Raw genomic sequence first — 16016 nt, 5'->3', positions numbered from 1 at the left:
ACTTGGTTCGAACTCCAAACAACCGCACGCTCGCAGTTTGACTTCGCGTCTAGTGGCGTGAAAAAGGACCGAGCAGTTTACGTAGCAACGAGACCCAACTTGTGTGTCGTCGTGATGGTACCAGAACTCGCTATGCTAACTTACCCCTCGCGTCCTCCGGGGACGAACAACTAGCGATCCGTCTCTGGAAAAGTTTTTCTCGTGTCAATCATGTCGTCCATAGGGAACACCCAGGAACTGCAGATCATGCAAGAGACCCCCGTGGGGATAGGGGTGCTGGGTAACCTATCTTTCGGCAGTGACAGTGCGTGGATGTCGTCACCGTGCGAAAAGGCCAACGACACGCGCCACATCACGTACGAGGAGAGTGACCCGTTGCTGGACCTCTTAGACTTCTTCCACCTGTACTACATACCTCTTATCATCTTCGTGGGACTGTTCGGGAACGTACTGAGCTGCATCGTGTTCCTCAACACTCATCTCCGGATGAGAAGCTCCAGTTACTACCTTGCCGCGCTCGCAAGCGCAGACTTTGGCTTCCTCGCCACCTTGTTCATGGTGTGGCTCAACAACGTCGGCGTCCCGCTGTTCAACAAGAACGGGTGGTGTCAGGTGCTGGTGTACACGAGCTCAGTTTGCAGTTCACTCAGCGTTTGGCTCATCGTGGCTTTCACAGTGGAACGCTTCATCGCCGTCCAGTACCCCCTGCAGAGGCCTCACATGTGCACCGTGTCCAGGGCGAAGACAATCGTGATCTGCCTCACAGGGTTCGCCCTGCTCACCCACTCGTACTCTTTCGTGACGGCAGGGATGGTCCGTGAGGTGTACGAGGAGACAGGCTCCTGCGAGGAGCTCTGCGGGCTGCTCAAGGAGTACCATGAACTCATGAGAATCATCAACACCCTGGACAGCATCCTCACCCTAATAGCCCCCTTGGTTCTCATCGTCATCATGAACACGATGATAACCAGGAACCTCCTACGCTTCAGCAGGAAGTTCAAGTCCAAGACGAGCAGGGAGAGGGTGGAGCAGAACATGAACCAGGCATTGGTGAGTACCATATTACATTATATACTCCAGGACAACTTAAAGAAACGCGTACCTTATCTTCCTCACTATCTTGACTTGTTGATTTAGTTCCTTTTCTTCCACTTTCAACAATGCAATCTTGAGGAGGCCTGTGGCAAACACATGTCCTATCGATATTAAGGACTTCCATGTGGATCAATTGTGGCCACACGCCTCTTCAAGACTGTGAGGAACATAAGGTTCGAGTTTCCTCAATTTTGTCGGGAACCATACATATAATATAAAGTACGGTGCGACTTAGTAGGGAAATGCCGGGTATTTCCTCTCACTGCACCCAACTGTCCTTGGCAACAAAGGTCAATTAGGCGAACACAAACAAACTTGTTTGTGATACAAGTATTGTTTCATGGTTTCAAAATCTCAAGAAATTCCTAACAATATTTTAAGTATTTGTTTTCCTTTGCTAAAAGGAGAGTTAAAATATTAAAAAAAAACATACAGGGTGTCTGATAAGTCACACTATATGTTTAACTGATTACAACTTCTTGGTAACTGCTTCTCTTGGAACTTCTGTTATTATACATTCCTCATTGAGGCTTTGTTTGACATAACGGTGTATGCTTATCATCAAGGGCAGCCGACAGTGTTGCCATCCTTAATGATATGATAACAAGTAGCAATAATTTATATGATATGAAGGATCTTTTGTATCTTCTCCTATGAATGTAATCAAATAACCCGTGGGAGACATTATTTGAGGACCAATGACTATTTACCGACTGCCAGCCACACTCCCACATGCGTCAGCAGAGGTGGGCGATCATGCAATCAGTCGTCGTTTTAGTTTCGCATGACCAGGCTACGGTATTCATTCGTAGCTCCCCAATTTCTTCACGATGGTGGGAGACCACCGGTCCTATATGATGGCCGAAATCTCACGAGAAAAATTCTTGCGCTTCGCTCCAGGAAACTCAAACCACAGCGCGTCCCGTTGCCCGAGCCCAAAACCTGAAGCCTTATACCGCACGGCTATGGTGGCGGATAGAGAACACAGTTATGACCAATGTAAACATTAGCTAGGAATTCGCCTCTCGCCTTTAATACTCATGTGATATATTTCCCCTATCGTTCCACACCAACTCTCTCACCACTCACGCTAGAGTAAATGATAATTTCAAAACATAATTTTTCTGAACCGTTTTTGGCAACGTTTGTTTTCAGTTAACACCTACATACATGGGCCAATCGGGTATAGACCGACGGTTTATTTGATTGATTGATATGTTGTTTTAAGTCCACTTTATGCACAGTATGGCTAATCGGGACTGGGCCTACAGTTTAAAGTGGGATCCGAACCACTTGTGCCTCTACCGGGTATCGAACCCGGGACCCCTAGACCGACGGTTTAAAGTGCGGTCAGAACTTCTGAAAACACTGTCCCACCGGGAAACGAAACCGGAATATTTTCTTTCTTTGTTTCTTATTAAGCATTTCTTTTCTGTCACTTTTGACTAATCGCGACGATGAGGATGGGCAACGAGATGATGAAATTGTTGGACACTCACAAGAACGCCCATGCTCAGGATGGGATTCGAACCCGAGAAATCCTGTCGTCGTAGTGAGCTGTGTTTACAAGGCAACAGGTTCAGCAATAACGCTATCGGGTAGAGCCATCTATCTTCTTAATATTGTTGTCGCAAATATGCGTGGTTCTTGATTAGCCATTTTCAAACTAATTCAAAACTGTGAACAAATTTAAGTAAAAAGCATAGGTTCGAGACGGACACGAACAAGGGTCTCTTATCAATTAAGCTACGAAGCCAGCCCTGATTTTTTGCTTCCTCTGATTTAATTTTGTGCAAAATAGAAGGAATAATTCAAACTAAAAAAATAAAAAGAAGCACGATAAATACTTCATAAAATGAAAACCAACCGCAAAAATAACCATAATTATTTTGCAAAATAACCGATTAGTAATATAATAACATCATGTACTGACAGTGGCGGTGTTTGAGTTCCAAAACCGGGGGGCGTAAGGTGCCAAAACTTGGGGGGACAAAGACAGTATATTTCCCTTTGTATATAAGGTTTAGCATAGTGCGGGTTCGAAAACTGAGGGGGCACCTGGCCCATCTCGCCCTCCTAATCGCCGCCACTGTGTACTGAGGATATGCTTTTGTTACTTCCTCTTTGGAGATGCTGTATGTAGCACACGAGGTAGCGTCTTGTGGTAGCTCCTTCCAACAATATGCTGAAAGGCAAGAGGCGTGTATATTTGGAAAGTTGTCCAGATGAAATTTTGTAGAGTGTCGAGTCGTGTAGTTGTATAATTCGTGTGTAAAGTGGAGTCATCGTAAGAAAAGTTGTTCGTCTTATGAAAGTTTGGCGGATTTGTACGTTCATAAGTATTATGTGTGTAAGAAACCACATTCATATATTCTTCGCCTGCAATATGCAGTAACTTCATATAGAATAAAGGTCGATAGGAACTATTATTGGTACTTCAATTTTCTGCTGCTCAATGCTAACAATTTTTGTAGCTAACGTTCTATGTTTTCGTCGATATATTATACGTTTTAGTCGTGTCCGTGGGAAATTGAAATAAAATAGCAAATGGCGTAGAGTTTGGACATCACATAATTTGGATTTTAAAAAGTATGTATTTCCATCGGAGCAACAGAAAAGCATTTCTGTCACACTAGGGAGAGTATCGGCAAGGTATACCAGAGACCCAGGCTGGAGTCCTCTTCGAGCCTGTATTTTTCACTGAAAGTTCTACGTAGTACATCTCCTGCGCGTGCCAAATATAAGGTAATATAACCACTGTAGATACTCTTCTATACATTTCTAATATATTCTGTAAAATGTTGATTTGTGCAGAATAATTTTCAAGAGTAAATGTTCAAAATTTTTATAATAATGTTTTGACTAAAAATTGACATTTTTAAAAGTGGATCGAAAATTTCGGGAAATTTTGACTTCAATAATGAATTTAAAAATTCATATTTTTTATTGCTTCATTGATTTTTGTATTATTGAGGCATTATCACAAAAGCTACTTTTACCCGTCACACAGTACGAGGATAAGCTCCTTAACTACAACAAAACTGAGGACAGGGCCCTGTTAAAAACTACCTCATTCAATTTTTAAAGCTAATAAGAGTAATAGATTCCTTAGCAAGAACTGAAACTATACTCTCTCCGAGGATAAAATCTCATTACCCATTAAAAGCAGAGGCTGCGAATGATCACTCTGAACAAATAAGAAAAAATACAGCACAAACACGACCCCACAGAGTATTATCCTAACCGAGGGTCTACTCGCCAGAGCCTCGTTGGTCTACAAAAAGCTGTTACTATGTGGAAGTGAGGTTAACTTCTCAGGTCAACCCTTACACGTCCATGTGTCAATTTCAGTGAGTCATATATTTTGCTTGTTACAGATGTGATAACCCAACGCAGACTTCGCCTCATTTTTTTTTTTTTAAAAAAAAAAACACACACATTGGAATCATGACCTTGTACAGTTGCGTCTCGCGCAGATACGAAAAAGTGCATTCAATTTGACTTTTCAATTGAAACAAATACGACATTTCTGCGACCTTCAATTAAAAACTGCTTTGAAAATGCGCTGCAATATGTTTCCGATCTCAAGTGATGCGAATTCGGTCCGTAATTGCAACTTTGCTGTGCAAATTGGAGTTTTTGAGTGCGGATGTTGAAAGAAGGTGCATGCGTATTGCCAGAGGGTATTAATTCTTTGCCGGATACATCCAATACCCCCTTCCCTTCTCCCGTTTCTATATCTGTGCTTCTATACTTCACTTTGATGTTGTTGACGTAAAGGTTGCATAGTATGCTCTTCATTCCTTTTGAAAGGCGAGTAAATATTTTGCAATTTAAACGTTAGGGCCGTGTAATAAATATTACCAAAGGTACGTATTATGGCGATTGCTACATGTATATGTGCTTTAGTGTTTTCCACTTTTGAATGACAGAGGATGGTAACAGAGACCGAGATGGCCTTGTACAAATCGAGAATCGAACGAGACCAGAATCTTCGAGTATTGTCGACACAAAAATCTGGCACTGTAAAATCTAAATGAGACAGAGATTCTGAAATGATATTAGAAAAAAATGCTATCCGACATCTTCTGAGGTCAAAACATATATCTGCCTGATGTATTGAGATTTGTTTTAAGTCCACTGGGACTGGTCCTACAGTTTTACGTGGGACTCCGCAGCAGGCACCCCTTGATAACAAGGCGACGCCGTTATAACTGCCGCAATACCGTTATATTTTGTTTATAGTAATTGTTAATCCAGCCAATCCATTGGTGACAATATTGTGAGACTTCAATCCATGGTTGCATAGACGCATGGCAGATTTCATTTTCTTAATGTTCGTAGCACTTAAGCGCGACGAGATACAAAATATAAGTTCAGAGAATTGGTTGCGTTCGTTGGACTATGTTCAGGGTGGATAAAAATAATGATTTTTATTGATTTGTTTTATTTAAATCATTTTTTATTTAAAAAAAACACGCTTAAAATTGAGGGCCTCCCCGATGGCGCAGTGGTAGCGTCCTCGCCTTGTAATCAAGGTATCCCGGGTTCGATACCCGGTGGAGGCACATAGTGGTTCGGATCCCACTTTAAGCTGTAGGTCCAGTCCCAATTAGCCTTACTGTGCATAAAGTGGACTTAAAACACCAAATCAATCCAATCCAACGCTCAAAATTGCTGGTATGTTTCTTTGGCACCATACACACACACACACACACACACACATATATAGAAAGGCTTTTTCTAGTAAATAGCCATGTAAAATATTTGAACAGTGTGATTAAAGCAATTATAAAATTATTTGTAAATAAATATTTTTTGTTTCTAATACTGTACCTACTATGGAAATGTTGTAGAGTGTGTTAATGAAACTATAGTAATTTTCAGTAACTTTTCTTTCAGTGATAATAAACATTCTGGATCTGCTCTATAAGTGTAACTTAAATATTGAATTAAATAGTTTCAAAATTATCAGCTGCCATGTTTATTTACAGTTTAACGGTATTGACACTATTTATGGTTTAACATAATTAGTGTTTTGAATATTTTTCTACACAAAATTGTTGTGCTATTTTTGCCTATAAAAATTATTGAATTTTAAATCAAGGGAAATGTGTGTTTACATTTCCCTTCGTATGAGCTTCACACCATCAGTACATGTATTTTTTTCCTTTATTTTTCTTTCTTAGAGCCAAATAAAACACCATTAAATGATTACGAGATGAATGTACTTTCACCTTGATTGTGATATCTACAAAATACTTCTGCACATTATTCTATAAATTATTTATTTATATTGATTTAAATCTTGATTTAAATCAATCCATCTTGACAATGTTGTTTTGCTGCTCTTTTCTGCCACCTTTGAACTAATCTCGAAGATGGACACCATCGCAAGTTCCACAGAGAATTATCGTGGCTGAGAGTTCAGACGCCAGTCTCGTTAGTTTGCAGAAGGACGTTGGGGGTGTACTACGTGGAAGGGAGAGATTTACAGTTGCCTCCCTTAGCAAAGGGTCACTTCTTTCACCCCACGTAGAAGAAAAGGTTTTGTATTTAAATTCTGAATTTCCGTTATATTGTGTCTCCTTTATGCAGCCTGCTTGAAGGCTAATATCGATCAGTGCTCTGACAGGAAATGCAAAATGATTCATTTGGTTTATTTTTCTTCGTTTTCTGCCACATTTGGCTCATCGCGAAGATAAGGGTGAGTGATATGATGAAATTGATGAAGGGATACTCACGAAGATCAGTAGTGGTAACGTCATCGTCTTCTAATCAAGAGGTTCCGGGTTCGATACCGGCACGTAATGGTTCGGATCAAACTTTAAACCGTAGGTCCAGTTCCGGTTAGCCTATCTGTGCATAAAGTGGACTTAAAACAACAATTAAATTCAAACAAAGATCACCTTCATGCTCAGACAGGGATTCCTAAGGGTTCCGAGCACGAATCTCGGCCTGAGAATAGGTTTTCTTTGTAAGTATTCCTTCATCAATTTCATCATACAGCCAGGGGTCCCGGGTTCGAATCCTGCTCGGGCATGGTTGTTTGAAAATGTCCATTCATCAATTTCATCATTTCATCACTCATCCCCATGATAGCAAATTAGCCAAGAGGCACAAATAAAACAAATCAATCAATCAATTTCATCATATAGTCACACCAAAACCAGGAAAATGAAAATTTTGACATTTTCACCTAAGTTCTATTTCTGACAACTTTATTTATTGACAGATATCTATGCTAACTGGCCTAACAAATAGCCATAAATAGGTACACATTTTACCGATGGCATTTATCCTAATGCAAAACCTGCTTCCTCCCCATGACGAGCTAGCTAGCACATTATGTTTCTCGACATTGGTGCGGCATCTTCATCGTTGCGATTATCTAAAAGTGGAAGAAAAGTGACGCAAAATAACCTAATTCAATACATCAATCTCAACCTGTGCAGTATACATGAACAGAGACTTTATTACATCGAGATAACGTATGCTGCGTTAACGTAGTGCTTGCACGATCTTAAACTACAATAAGTTTCAAATTAGCATCTATATTAGTATGCAAGATATAGACATGCCACGTGATATTAATTGTTCCATCATACGAACCGATAAACAGACCTCTCAATTAAATCTATGTTGGACTGAACAATTATTTTGGCACATCTTCCATTCCCATAAATTTAGCTTCTGTAGCTCTACTGTCTTCTGAAGTGCCGAGACTTGACACAAACAAACGGACTCTGGCAATAAATAAGGGTACGTTACTTCTTATGTCCTTAATACTGGCAATCAATTCCCTTTGAGCTTGCATTGAATGACCAATCTATACCTCAGTCGTGCCTCTCTCAAAATGAAGCAACAAAACCTGATTCGCCATTCAATTCAATTAAAAATTCGTAGTAAAGAAAAAACCCTCATTCTAGTTCATTCACTTTCTGCATTCATGCAAGTACCAGTGACACTGTGAACCCTATTTATAATCTCTACAATTTGGTGGAGATTATGTAGTACTCCCGAACCTGCCAGAGCAATTATTTATTAATTACTTCAATTAACGCTGTTTCATGGAGCAAGTCCATTGAGCCATCTAGCGGTAACCAGCGAAACTAATTGCTCAATGCGCTAGTGCTTTCAACAAGCATAATAGCTGCATTGCATACATGCAATAGGACATATAAGACCATTAAATGAAAGAAAGATGAAGAGAGAGAGAGAATCAAAGGAAGACATAAGAGGAGAGAAAGAGGGAGGGAAAGGGAAGGAAGGCAGAAAATACAGAAAATTTGGGAGACAGAGAAAGAAGGAGCGAGGGAGAGAGGTAGGGGAAGCAAGGAAATAGAAAAAGAAGAAGAGAAAATAGAAAGGAAAAGAAGAAAGACATTAAGAGAGAAAGAGAATTAGGGAAAGGAAGAAATGCAGAATAATGGAGAAATAAATGACAGAAGACAAGAAAGGAGACAAAGAGAAAGATTTAGGGAAGGTAGAAAAATAGAGAAATAGGAGACAGGTGGAAAGTAAGAAAACAGAGAGAAAGAGATTTGAAGAAAGATAGAGCTATGGAAAGGAAAGAAGGAAGGCAAAAAATAGAGAAATAGAAGACAGAAGAAAGGTAAGAAGACAAAATGAGAGTTAGAAAAAGGAAGGCAGAAAGTAGCAAAATAGAAGCCAGAAGTAAGAGAACAGAAAGAATGGCTAGAAATAGAGAAAATGAAGTTAGAGAAAATGAAGTTAGAGACGAAAGACAAACGGATAGAGAAAAACAAATTGAAGGAATGGAGAGAAGGAATAGAAGGAAGGAAATATACAAATGAAAACACAAAATAGAACAAAGAATGGGAGAGGGAATGAACGAGAATGAAAATGGAGATAAGAAAAGCTACACAGAAAAGAAAGATGGACGAAAATAGAGAGGTGCAACAGCAGTCTTGAATTGACACTGATGATTTCTCATATCAAACTTGGTCCAGTCTCCTCACAAGCCCGGTGGGGCTAACCTGTAAAACCTCCGATTCAATTTCAGAAATCCTCTTACAACACAACTGGCAAGTTGCAATAAAAAAATATACTTGCCAAAAAAGGGGCTAGATGTTGTGGCCAATCCCCCCGCCTGAAACCGTAACATAATTCACGATGCGAATAACAACTTGAAATAGAAAATAATAACAGTATGATTCAGACATTCAATATCATATTCATATGTAAACCTCGATACTAATCTTATTAACATTACTCACTCATTTATCTCTTAACAATCTACAATATGCAAACCTTGATTGTTTTGGAAACCAGAGCAACCAGAACACTTACAGCTGTAAATAAAAATTAGTGTAATCTTAAATACCAGTGTAAACGATATGAAAAATGTAAATTGTAAAACAAAAAAATGAAATAAATTAGTACCCAGTAAATGGGAGAAACTAAGTTCTGAGGAAATGACGTAATGGTTTATTGTTTAAAGGCACCAGGATATAACTGCAAATCCCTGAATGTATACGGGTTGAGGGGGGCTTCATCAACGGGTTACCCCTTTTATTGTTTCTTTTTCCCTTCAGTAACATTTTCACTTCTACAATGATGAAACGGAAGAAATGTTGCAAACAAATCTTACAGTAGTTACAGAAATGAGGGTTCAACGACAAAATGCATATTCTTCTGCTTCAGACCTCAGTGCTCGAGAGAGCTCGTCGAATGATCGCACGAGAGGTGAAGTGAGTGCGTGGAGGGGGAAACGCCGCTGCAGCTACCAGCTGCTTGCTTTGTTTTGTTCCGCTTAATCGCTACCTCCACTTTTCAACCATTACGCGCCACCTTGCTCCACAGGCAGTGTGTAGTTTCCGAGACTCCCTGTTTTCTTCGAGACAATATACACACAGAACTCGAAAGACATAGAATAAAGCTTTAATTTGGTTTTGAATATTTATCGTCGCTTTTCTGTCACTTTTGGCTAATCGCGACGATTAGGATGAAAGGTGATGTGATGAAATTGATGAAGGGATACTCGCCGACCTCCGTAGCGGAGTGGCTAGCACAGCGCGCTACGAGCCCAGGGACCGCGGGTTCAAATCCTGGCTTGGGCATGGGTGTTCTTTCATCACGTTCATCATATCACTTATCCTCATCTTCTCAATTAGTCAAAAGTGTCAGAAAAGGGAAGATGAATTTAAAAAAATTCAAATAAAAACAATCGACGTATTTATGTGCAAGGTAAGATCAGAACTAACAAATAGGATAGGAATTATTTATCAGAAGTTTTCTTTTTGTTTACTTTATCTTTGATCTTACAGTGGATGCAGAATAGATGAAACTGCGCGAATTTATTTTTGTTTTATTTATTTTGTATTATTGTTAATTATCGTCGCTTTTCTTCCTGCACCGTTTCCGTGAGGGTCTAAGTAGTTGGGAGGTAGGCATTGGCCTTCACGGCTGTTACGTAACGGATCATTTTATTCTGCTCGTTACGCTAATCGCTACGGTGAAGATGAGTGATGATTGGATGAAATTGACGAGATAGAGAACGCCCTTGGTCCGGCAGGAATCGAACCCGGGAACTTCGGTGGCGAGCTGGCGCGAATTCTCTTACGCGTGTCTGAAAGATTACTTACGTCGACCAATGCATGTCAAAAATTCTTAACGTTAATTTCAACCATCAACTTGACGGAGATATGCACTCGAGACCACGGAGGAAATTTTCTCCTTGTAAACAGTGGATGTTTATCGGCCGCAAGGAAACTGTTTACGATGTCACTCAGCCGCAAGTGCCTTGTAGAATTTTTCCCAAGACACACAAGGGGAGACGTTCACCGCTCGAAATCGCTCTCAGGATGGCTTGTTGCTACGTCGCTTGGATGCCCTTCAAACCAGAGCGTGATCAGATTAAAGAGGCCGTCATAAATGCTAATCTTCTCTGACCATAATGGTTCGTTCACATGAGTGATTTGGCACGTTGCAAAGTTAGAAGAAAGCCTTTAGTTGTAGCGTTGCGAATTTAATGCTTGATTTATTGATTCGTTTTATTTTATTGATTGATTGATTGATTTGGAGTTTTAAGCCCACTTTATGCACAGATAGGCTAATCTGGACTTGACCTACAGTTTAAAGTGGGATCCAATGAGCCTGTACGGGTATAGAATCCGGGATCCCTTGATTACAAGGCGACGACGTTAGCACTACGCCATCGGAAAGGCCACATCGCGAAGATGAGGATGAATGATATGATGCAACTGCTGGACACTCACAAACAACATCCATTCCCAAGCCTGGATTCGAACACGGGACCGCTGGCGTCGTAGCACGCTCTGCTAACCACTCCGCCACGGGGGCCGACGCGAACTTAATGCTAGTTATGCGTAAGAACAAGAATCTCTGGAATTAGCGAACCAAGTCTCTGCACAATCGGGAGGGCTCGCCCAATGAACTCGCGAGAGGTGAAGCGAGTGCAGCTACCAGCCGTTTACAGCAGCGCGCACTGGTTTGCTCCCTCAACTCGCTTTTTCCCTTTCCGTTATACGCCGCTTTTCTCCACAGATTCCCAATACAGAGTGTAGTCCATTCTTCTTCTCCACCTCTGTCAAGTGGCTGGAGGCACTTAGTGATTCAGATCCCACTTTAAACTGTAGGTGCTCCCGACGAGCCTTACCGTGTATAAAGTTGACTTAAAACACCAACTCAAAGAAAGAACTCTGTCAAGTGGCTTCAAGTACTTATTGCAAATGATAAAAATACAGGGTGTTCCGTTTGAGATGTCAGAATAGTAAACCGTTACATACAAGATGTTAATGTACGTATCTCCGAGCAGCACAAAGGATGTAAGTTTCGAATGAGTGGAGGTTTACAGACTTCAGCCACATGGCGGCGCTAATGTGCATGGTAACAAAGGTGGTGGTCACGTCACAACAACGTACACAGTATGTCGTATGGTATGCGAAATTTGCACAATACCACGGCTGAAGTCTGTAAACCTCCATTCCCTCGAAACGTACATCTATTTGTGCTTATATTACAACAAACTGCTCACAGATACGTACATTGACCTCTTGTGTATAAAGGTTTACTTTCTGACATCTCAAACGGATAACCCTGTATATTTAAAAAATCGCCTGGGGTATTTTTACCCACCCGCGCATCCTTGTGGCAAACTTCACCTGATTTCTAACATGAATTTGATAATTCCCTACAGGATCAAAGCTGATTTATATTATCGAAAGGATAGAAAATCAACGTCTGATCGAAATGACAACTCATAACTGGTAGACGATAAAGAGTTCAATTGCCATTCAAGGATTATAGTATTCGATCAGTTTCTTCTGAGGATTTTAATCTCCGACCTCCCAAATGCCAGTCTTGTTCCAGCGTAGGGAAAGTGGAAAAGCATAAAGTGTCCAAGAATACCTGAAGCCCTTAGGCGGAAAGAAGAGGAGGAGCGTCTCTGAGGAAAATATATTTCCAGGACGCAAACATCAAAAGCCAAGATCATCCCCTCCCTGACGCCATCATTTGATTTACTCCGGCCTGAATGAAATTCTCTGGATTCCGGAGCGGCACACCCAGGCGCACAAAGGAAGAACGTTCCCTCATTCCATTCGGGTTCAGAGCCACTGCTTAGATTGAAGGAGGGGGTGTGAGGGAACAACAACCCGTTCAATACTCGCAAATGGAATTTATTGGATGTCAAAGCTGTTCTTTGCATTCCTGGAAACACAAGCTACCAGGTTATATAGAAAATTCCACAAGAAACGCAAGGAGCTGTTTTCTTAGGGATATTTTCCACGCTCTCTGGATCATTACCTGCTTTATGTTCTACCTTGTACAGCCACGAACAGAAGTGGGATGTATTTCAGGAATCAAGCAAGGAGGTTCAGTGAGCTAACTCGAATTTCACAACGGCTTAGCATACCCGTGCAAGGATATCCGTTGCGGGGGTAACCCCTAGAAATGGATACTTTGACAAAGAATGTCCCGTTCAATATTTTCTTGATGGAAAGGGAGATCAAGGCTGATATGGATGGATACCTTTGTGTGTGACGCTGAGATTGTAGACCGTGGAGTTTGTAAGACACCTTTGAAAACATAAATATGTTTAAACTAACACATTGTGCTTTGTCTTTTATACATTGAGATCGTTGTGAAATGTCTAATGACATTTTTGATGCTGACTAAATAATGTTACATAATGCGGTGCATATCTTTTAAAAATCAACTCGACACCTTACGTGCAATCTGCGTGTATTAAACTACACAATAGATACCAATGTTGACGAACATAATGCTATGAAGATTGCAGTTTGGAGAATATCTTAAATAGAAAGGATTGATTTGCTTTATTTTACTTCGCTTCTCTTGCCACTTTTGGCTAATTTGCGTAGAAGGGGATGAGTGATGACATGATTAAATTGATGGACAGTCAAAAACATACATGCTCATGCCAGGATTCAAACCCGAGTCCCCTGGCGTCGTGGCGCGATGTGCTAACCACTCCACCACGGGGGCTGGCATTAAATAGAAAGGATTTGGAATGTTGATTGTTGAGTAAGTAGCATATAACCAGAAGCTCTAGTGACGTACAGATACACTCACCAACTCTCCACACAAACAGAGAAGACAGAGGGAGAATGGAAGACAAGAGAGCGAGAAATAAGAATAGGGAAAGAGAAGGGAAAACGGTGCAGGAAAGAGGGAAAAGGAGAGGGGCAGGAAGAGAATAGAGGAGTGAAATACAAAAGAGAGAGGGAGAAAGAGGAGGAAAAGGGGGAAGAGAAATAAGGAGAAGGGAGACGGAGGAAATACGGAGATGGAGAAAAGAAGAGAGGGGAGAAAGAGGGGCAGAAAAGGGGAGAGAAAGATTGGGGTGAAGAAAAGAGAGATAAGTAGAGGAAACAAATGAGATAGAAGGAGGAAAAGTTGAAAGAAATACGGAATAGATGGGAGAAAAGAAGAGGAAAGAGCCTTTGAAGAAAGAGAGTGTTCACAGCCACAAGTCTAATCAAATGAAGTAAAAACTAAATCTCCACGATAGTTCTGATGTTCGCGACGAATCACCAAGACCTGTAAGAATACAAAGTGCTCCATCAGTATGAAACACCCACTTTGATGAGGAAACATGAATCACATGATACAGGGAAGGCGTGAAACCGGATATGGGACCAGGAGTACTGAATGGGACTGCTGTCGCTCGCTCGTACTCGTTCGAAGCTCCCACCCTCGATCGTATACAATTTGAATGAATCTCCTCTAAATAGAGAATTGTATCAAGCCAGAATTCATAAACTCAATCACCAGCCGTTGCTCTCTCAGGCATTCAAGGAATGTTATGTCAGTAGTTAAACCTTCCTGGATTATTGGCAGTTAAGGTGCTGATCATCAGGTATTGCAGTGCAATGACCAGGGAAGGAATAAGTTAGAGAGCGACGGGTGGTGAGGGGTCTTTTATCTTTGGTCTTGGAGCTGAAAGCAAAAGGGAGAGATTGAGCGAACCAGCAACACAAACTTACACTAAGAGCTTTCTGCGAGGGTCTTCATCGTCAGTGATAGACAGGTATCATCCCATTTTCAACCATGTTGATCCAGACTTGAAAGTGTAAAATCCGAGTGGATGTGTTTCGCCATTTCAAAGTGTGTATACTTAACCTCTGGTACTTTACCATCAAGCTATCAGTGAGGGGCGAGTGCACTACATCATCGAGGATGAATGATGAACTGAACTACATTTCCCTTATAAAATCCCCATTCCTGAGGGAATTGAATATCGTTTTGAAGGTTATTAAAATTATATAAGGTTGGGGCGTAACCTTGTTTACTCAACATGCATGCGATCTGATGACGAATCGTGGGATCCAGTGAATCTAACCCCCGAAATAACACGTAGAAGTGTTGCATTATCCACATATCAAGAAAGAGCACAAAGTGAAAACTGGAAATGCAGCACAGTATCTTGATGTGACAGTTCATTTATGGTTCGTAATTACTAAAAATATTTAGAGGTTTTCACTTTAAGGGGTTTGAAATTGCTTATTTTCAGATAGATATGCATGCTATCTAATGTGCAATCCGAGGCCACGCTTCAGCATTATAGATGTTCTGAATTAATGTTTCGAGCAGTAGTTTTACACAATTAGTATCACACATTAAACAAAATAACGTGCAAAGGCAAGTTTCGTTATTGAAATCAAATGTAAGTTGTTAAATCAGTGTATTTCGATTCCTAGTTCAAACCTAAAAACAATAGAAAATATATGTATCATTTATAACACGCATGTCTTGTTGTTGAAAATTATCCCAGTGGTATCGTTTTTGCTTTATAATCTTAAGGTTGTAAGTTCGAATCCGGTAGCGGAAACCTTTTCTTTTCATATTTGTATTTTGCTGATTCTCATTATCTCAGTCACTTTAATTGTATCGCGTAACATGATATTGACATGTATGACATCGTATGATTTACTTAATTCGAAAAAAATAAATATATGTATATTTTAGTGAAAACTGGTAGAAATAATTACGTGATAATTTATGAATAATTTGTAACATGATTAGTTATTGAATCTTGAAAAAAATATATAATATTAAGTAATTGTGAAATTACAATTGTAATACCTCATTTCTAAAAAGCAATGGCCTTAGAAGTCAATTTTTCAACTGCGGAAAAATACATTACTGATGTTTTTAGTTATTTCTGTTGTATTATAAAAGAGCGCTTAATTGTTTTCTCTGAATATACGTATAAGACTTTCAAAATTGTGATTTACCTGTAGCCAGATTATATTATGAAATTTGATGTGACTTCTTCAGCATTCAAGAAGTATTCCATATCAACAATTCATAACCAGTTTTTACACACGGGAAAAGTTGTATTGTGCTTATAAATAAACTAAGCTGTTTTGTTAGTATGAAAATGGTCAAGTTATAATACTACTAGCTTCTGC

The 16016-nt window shown here is 40.2% G+C and overlaps 2 protein-coding genes across 2 annotated transcripts in view; one reads left to right on the top strand and one right to left on the bottom strand.

The window, feature by feature from the left end:
- Window positions 1-16016, bottom strand: part of LOC145994472 (dynein axonemal heavy chain 1-like) — a 1132367-nt gene that overhangs the window by 666982 nt on the left and 449369 nt on the right. The gene's annotated exons all lie outside the window — the stretch shown is intronic.
- The window catches only part of LOC145994445 (uncharacterized), a 113918-nt gene continuing 98112 nt past the window's right edge, over window positions 211-16016 (top strand). Inside the window, exon 1 of the mRNA XM_083130581.1 lies at window positions 211-1050. Within this exon, the coding sequence (XP_082986707.1) occupies window positions 211-1050 (840 nt within the window). The remainder of the gene's footprint in view (window positions 1051-16016) is intronic.

The sequence above is a fragment of the Lepisma saccharinum genome, chromosome 10 (assembly GCF_977018435.1).
Source record: "Lepisma saccharinum chromosome 10, izLepSacc3.1, whole genome shotgun sequence".
In the NCBI taxonomy this organism is placed as follows: Eukaryota; Metazoa; Arthropoda; class Insecta; order Zygentoma; family Lepismatidae; genus Lepisma; species Lepisma saccharinum.
The sequence above is the reverse complement of the archived record's forward strand: the minus strand, read 5'-3'. Positions and strand labels throughout refer to the sequence as shown.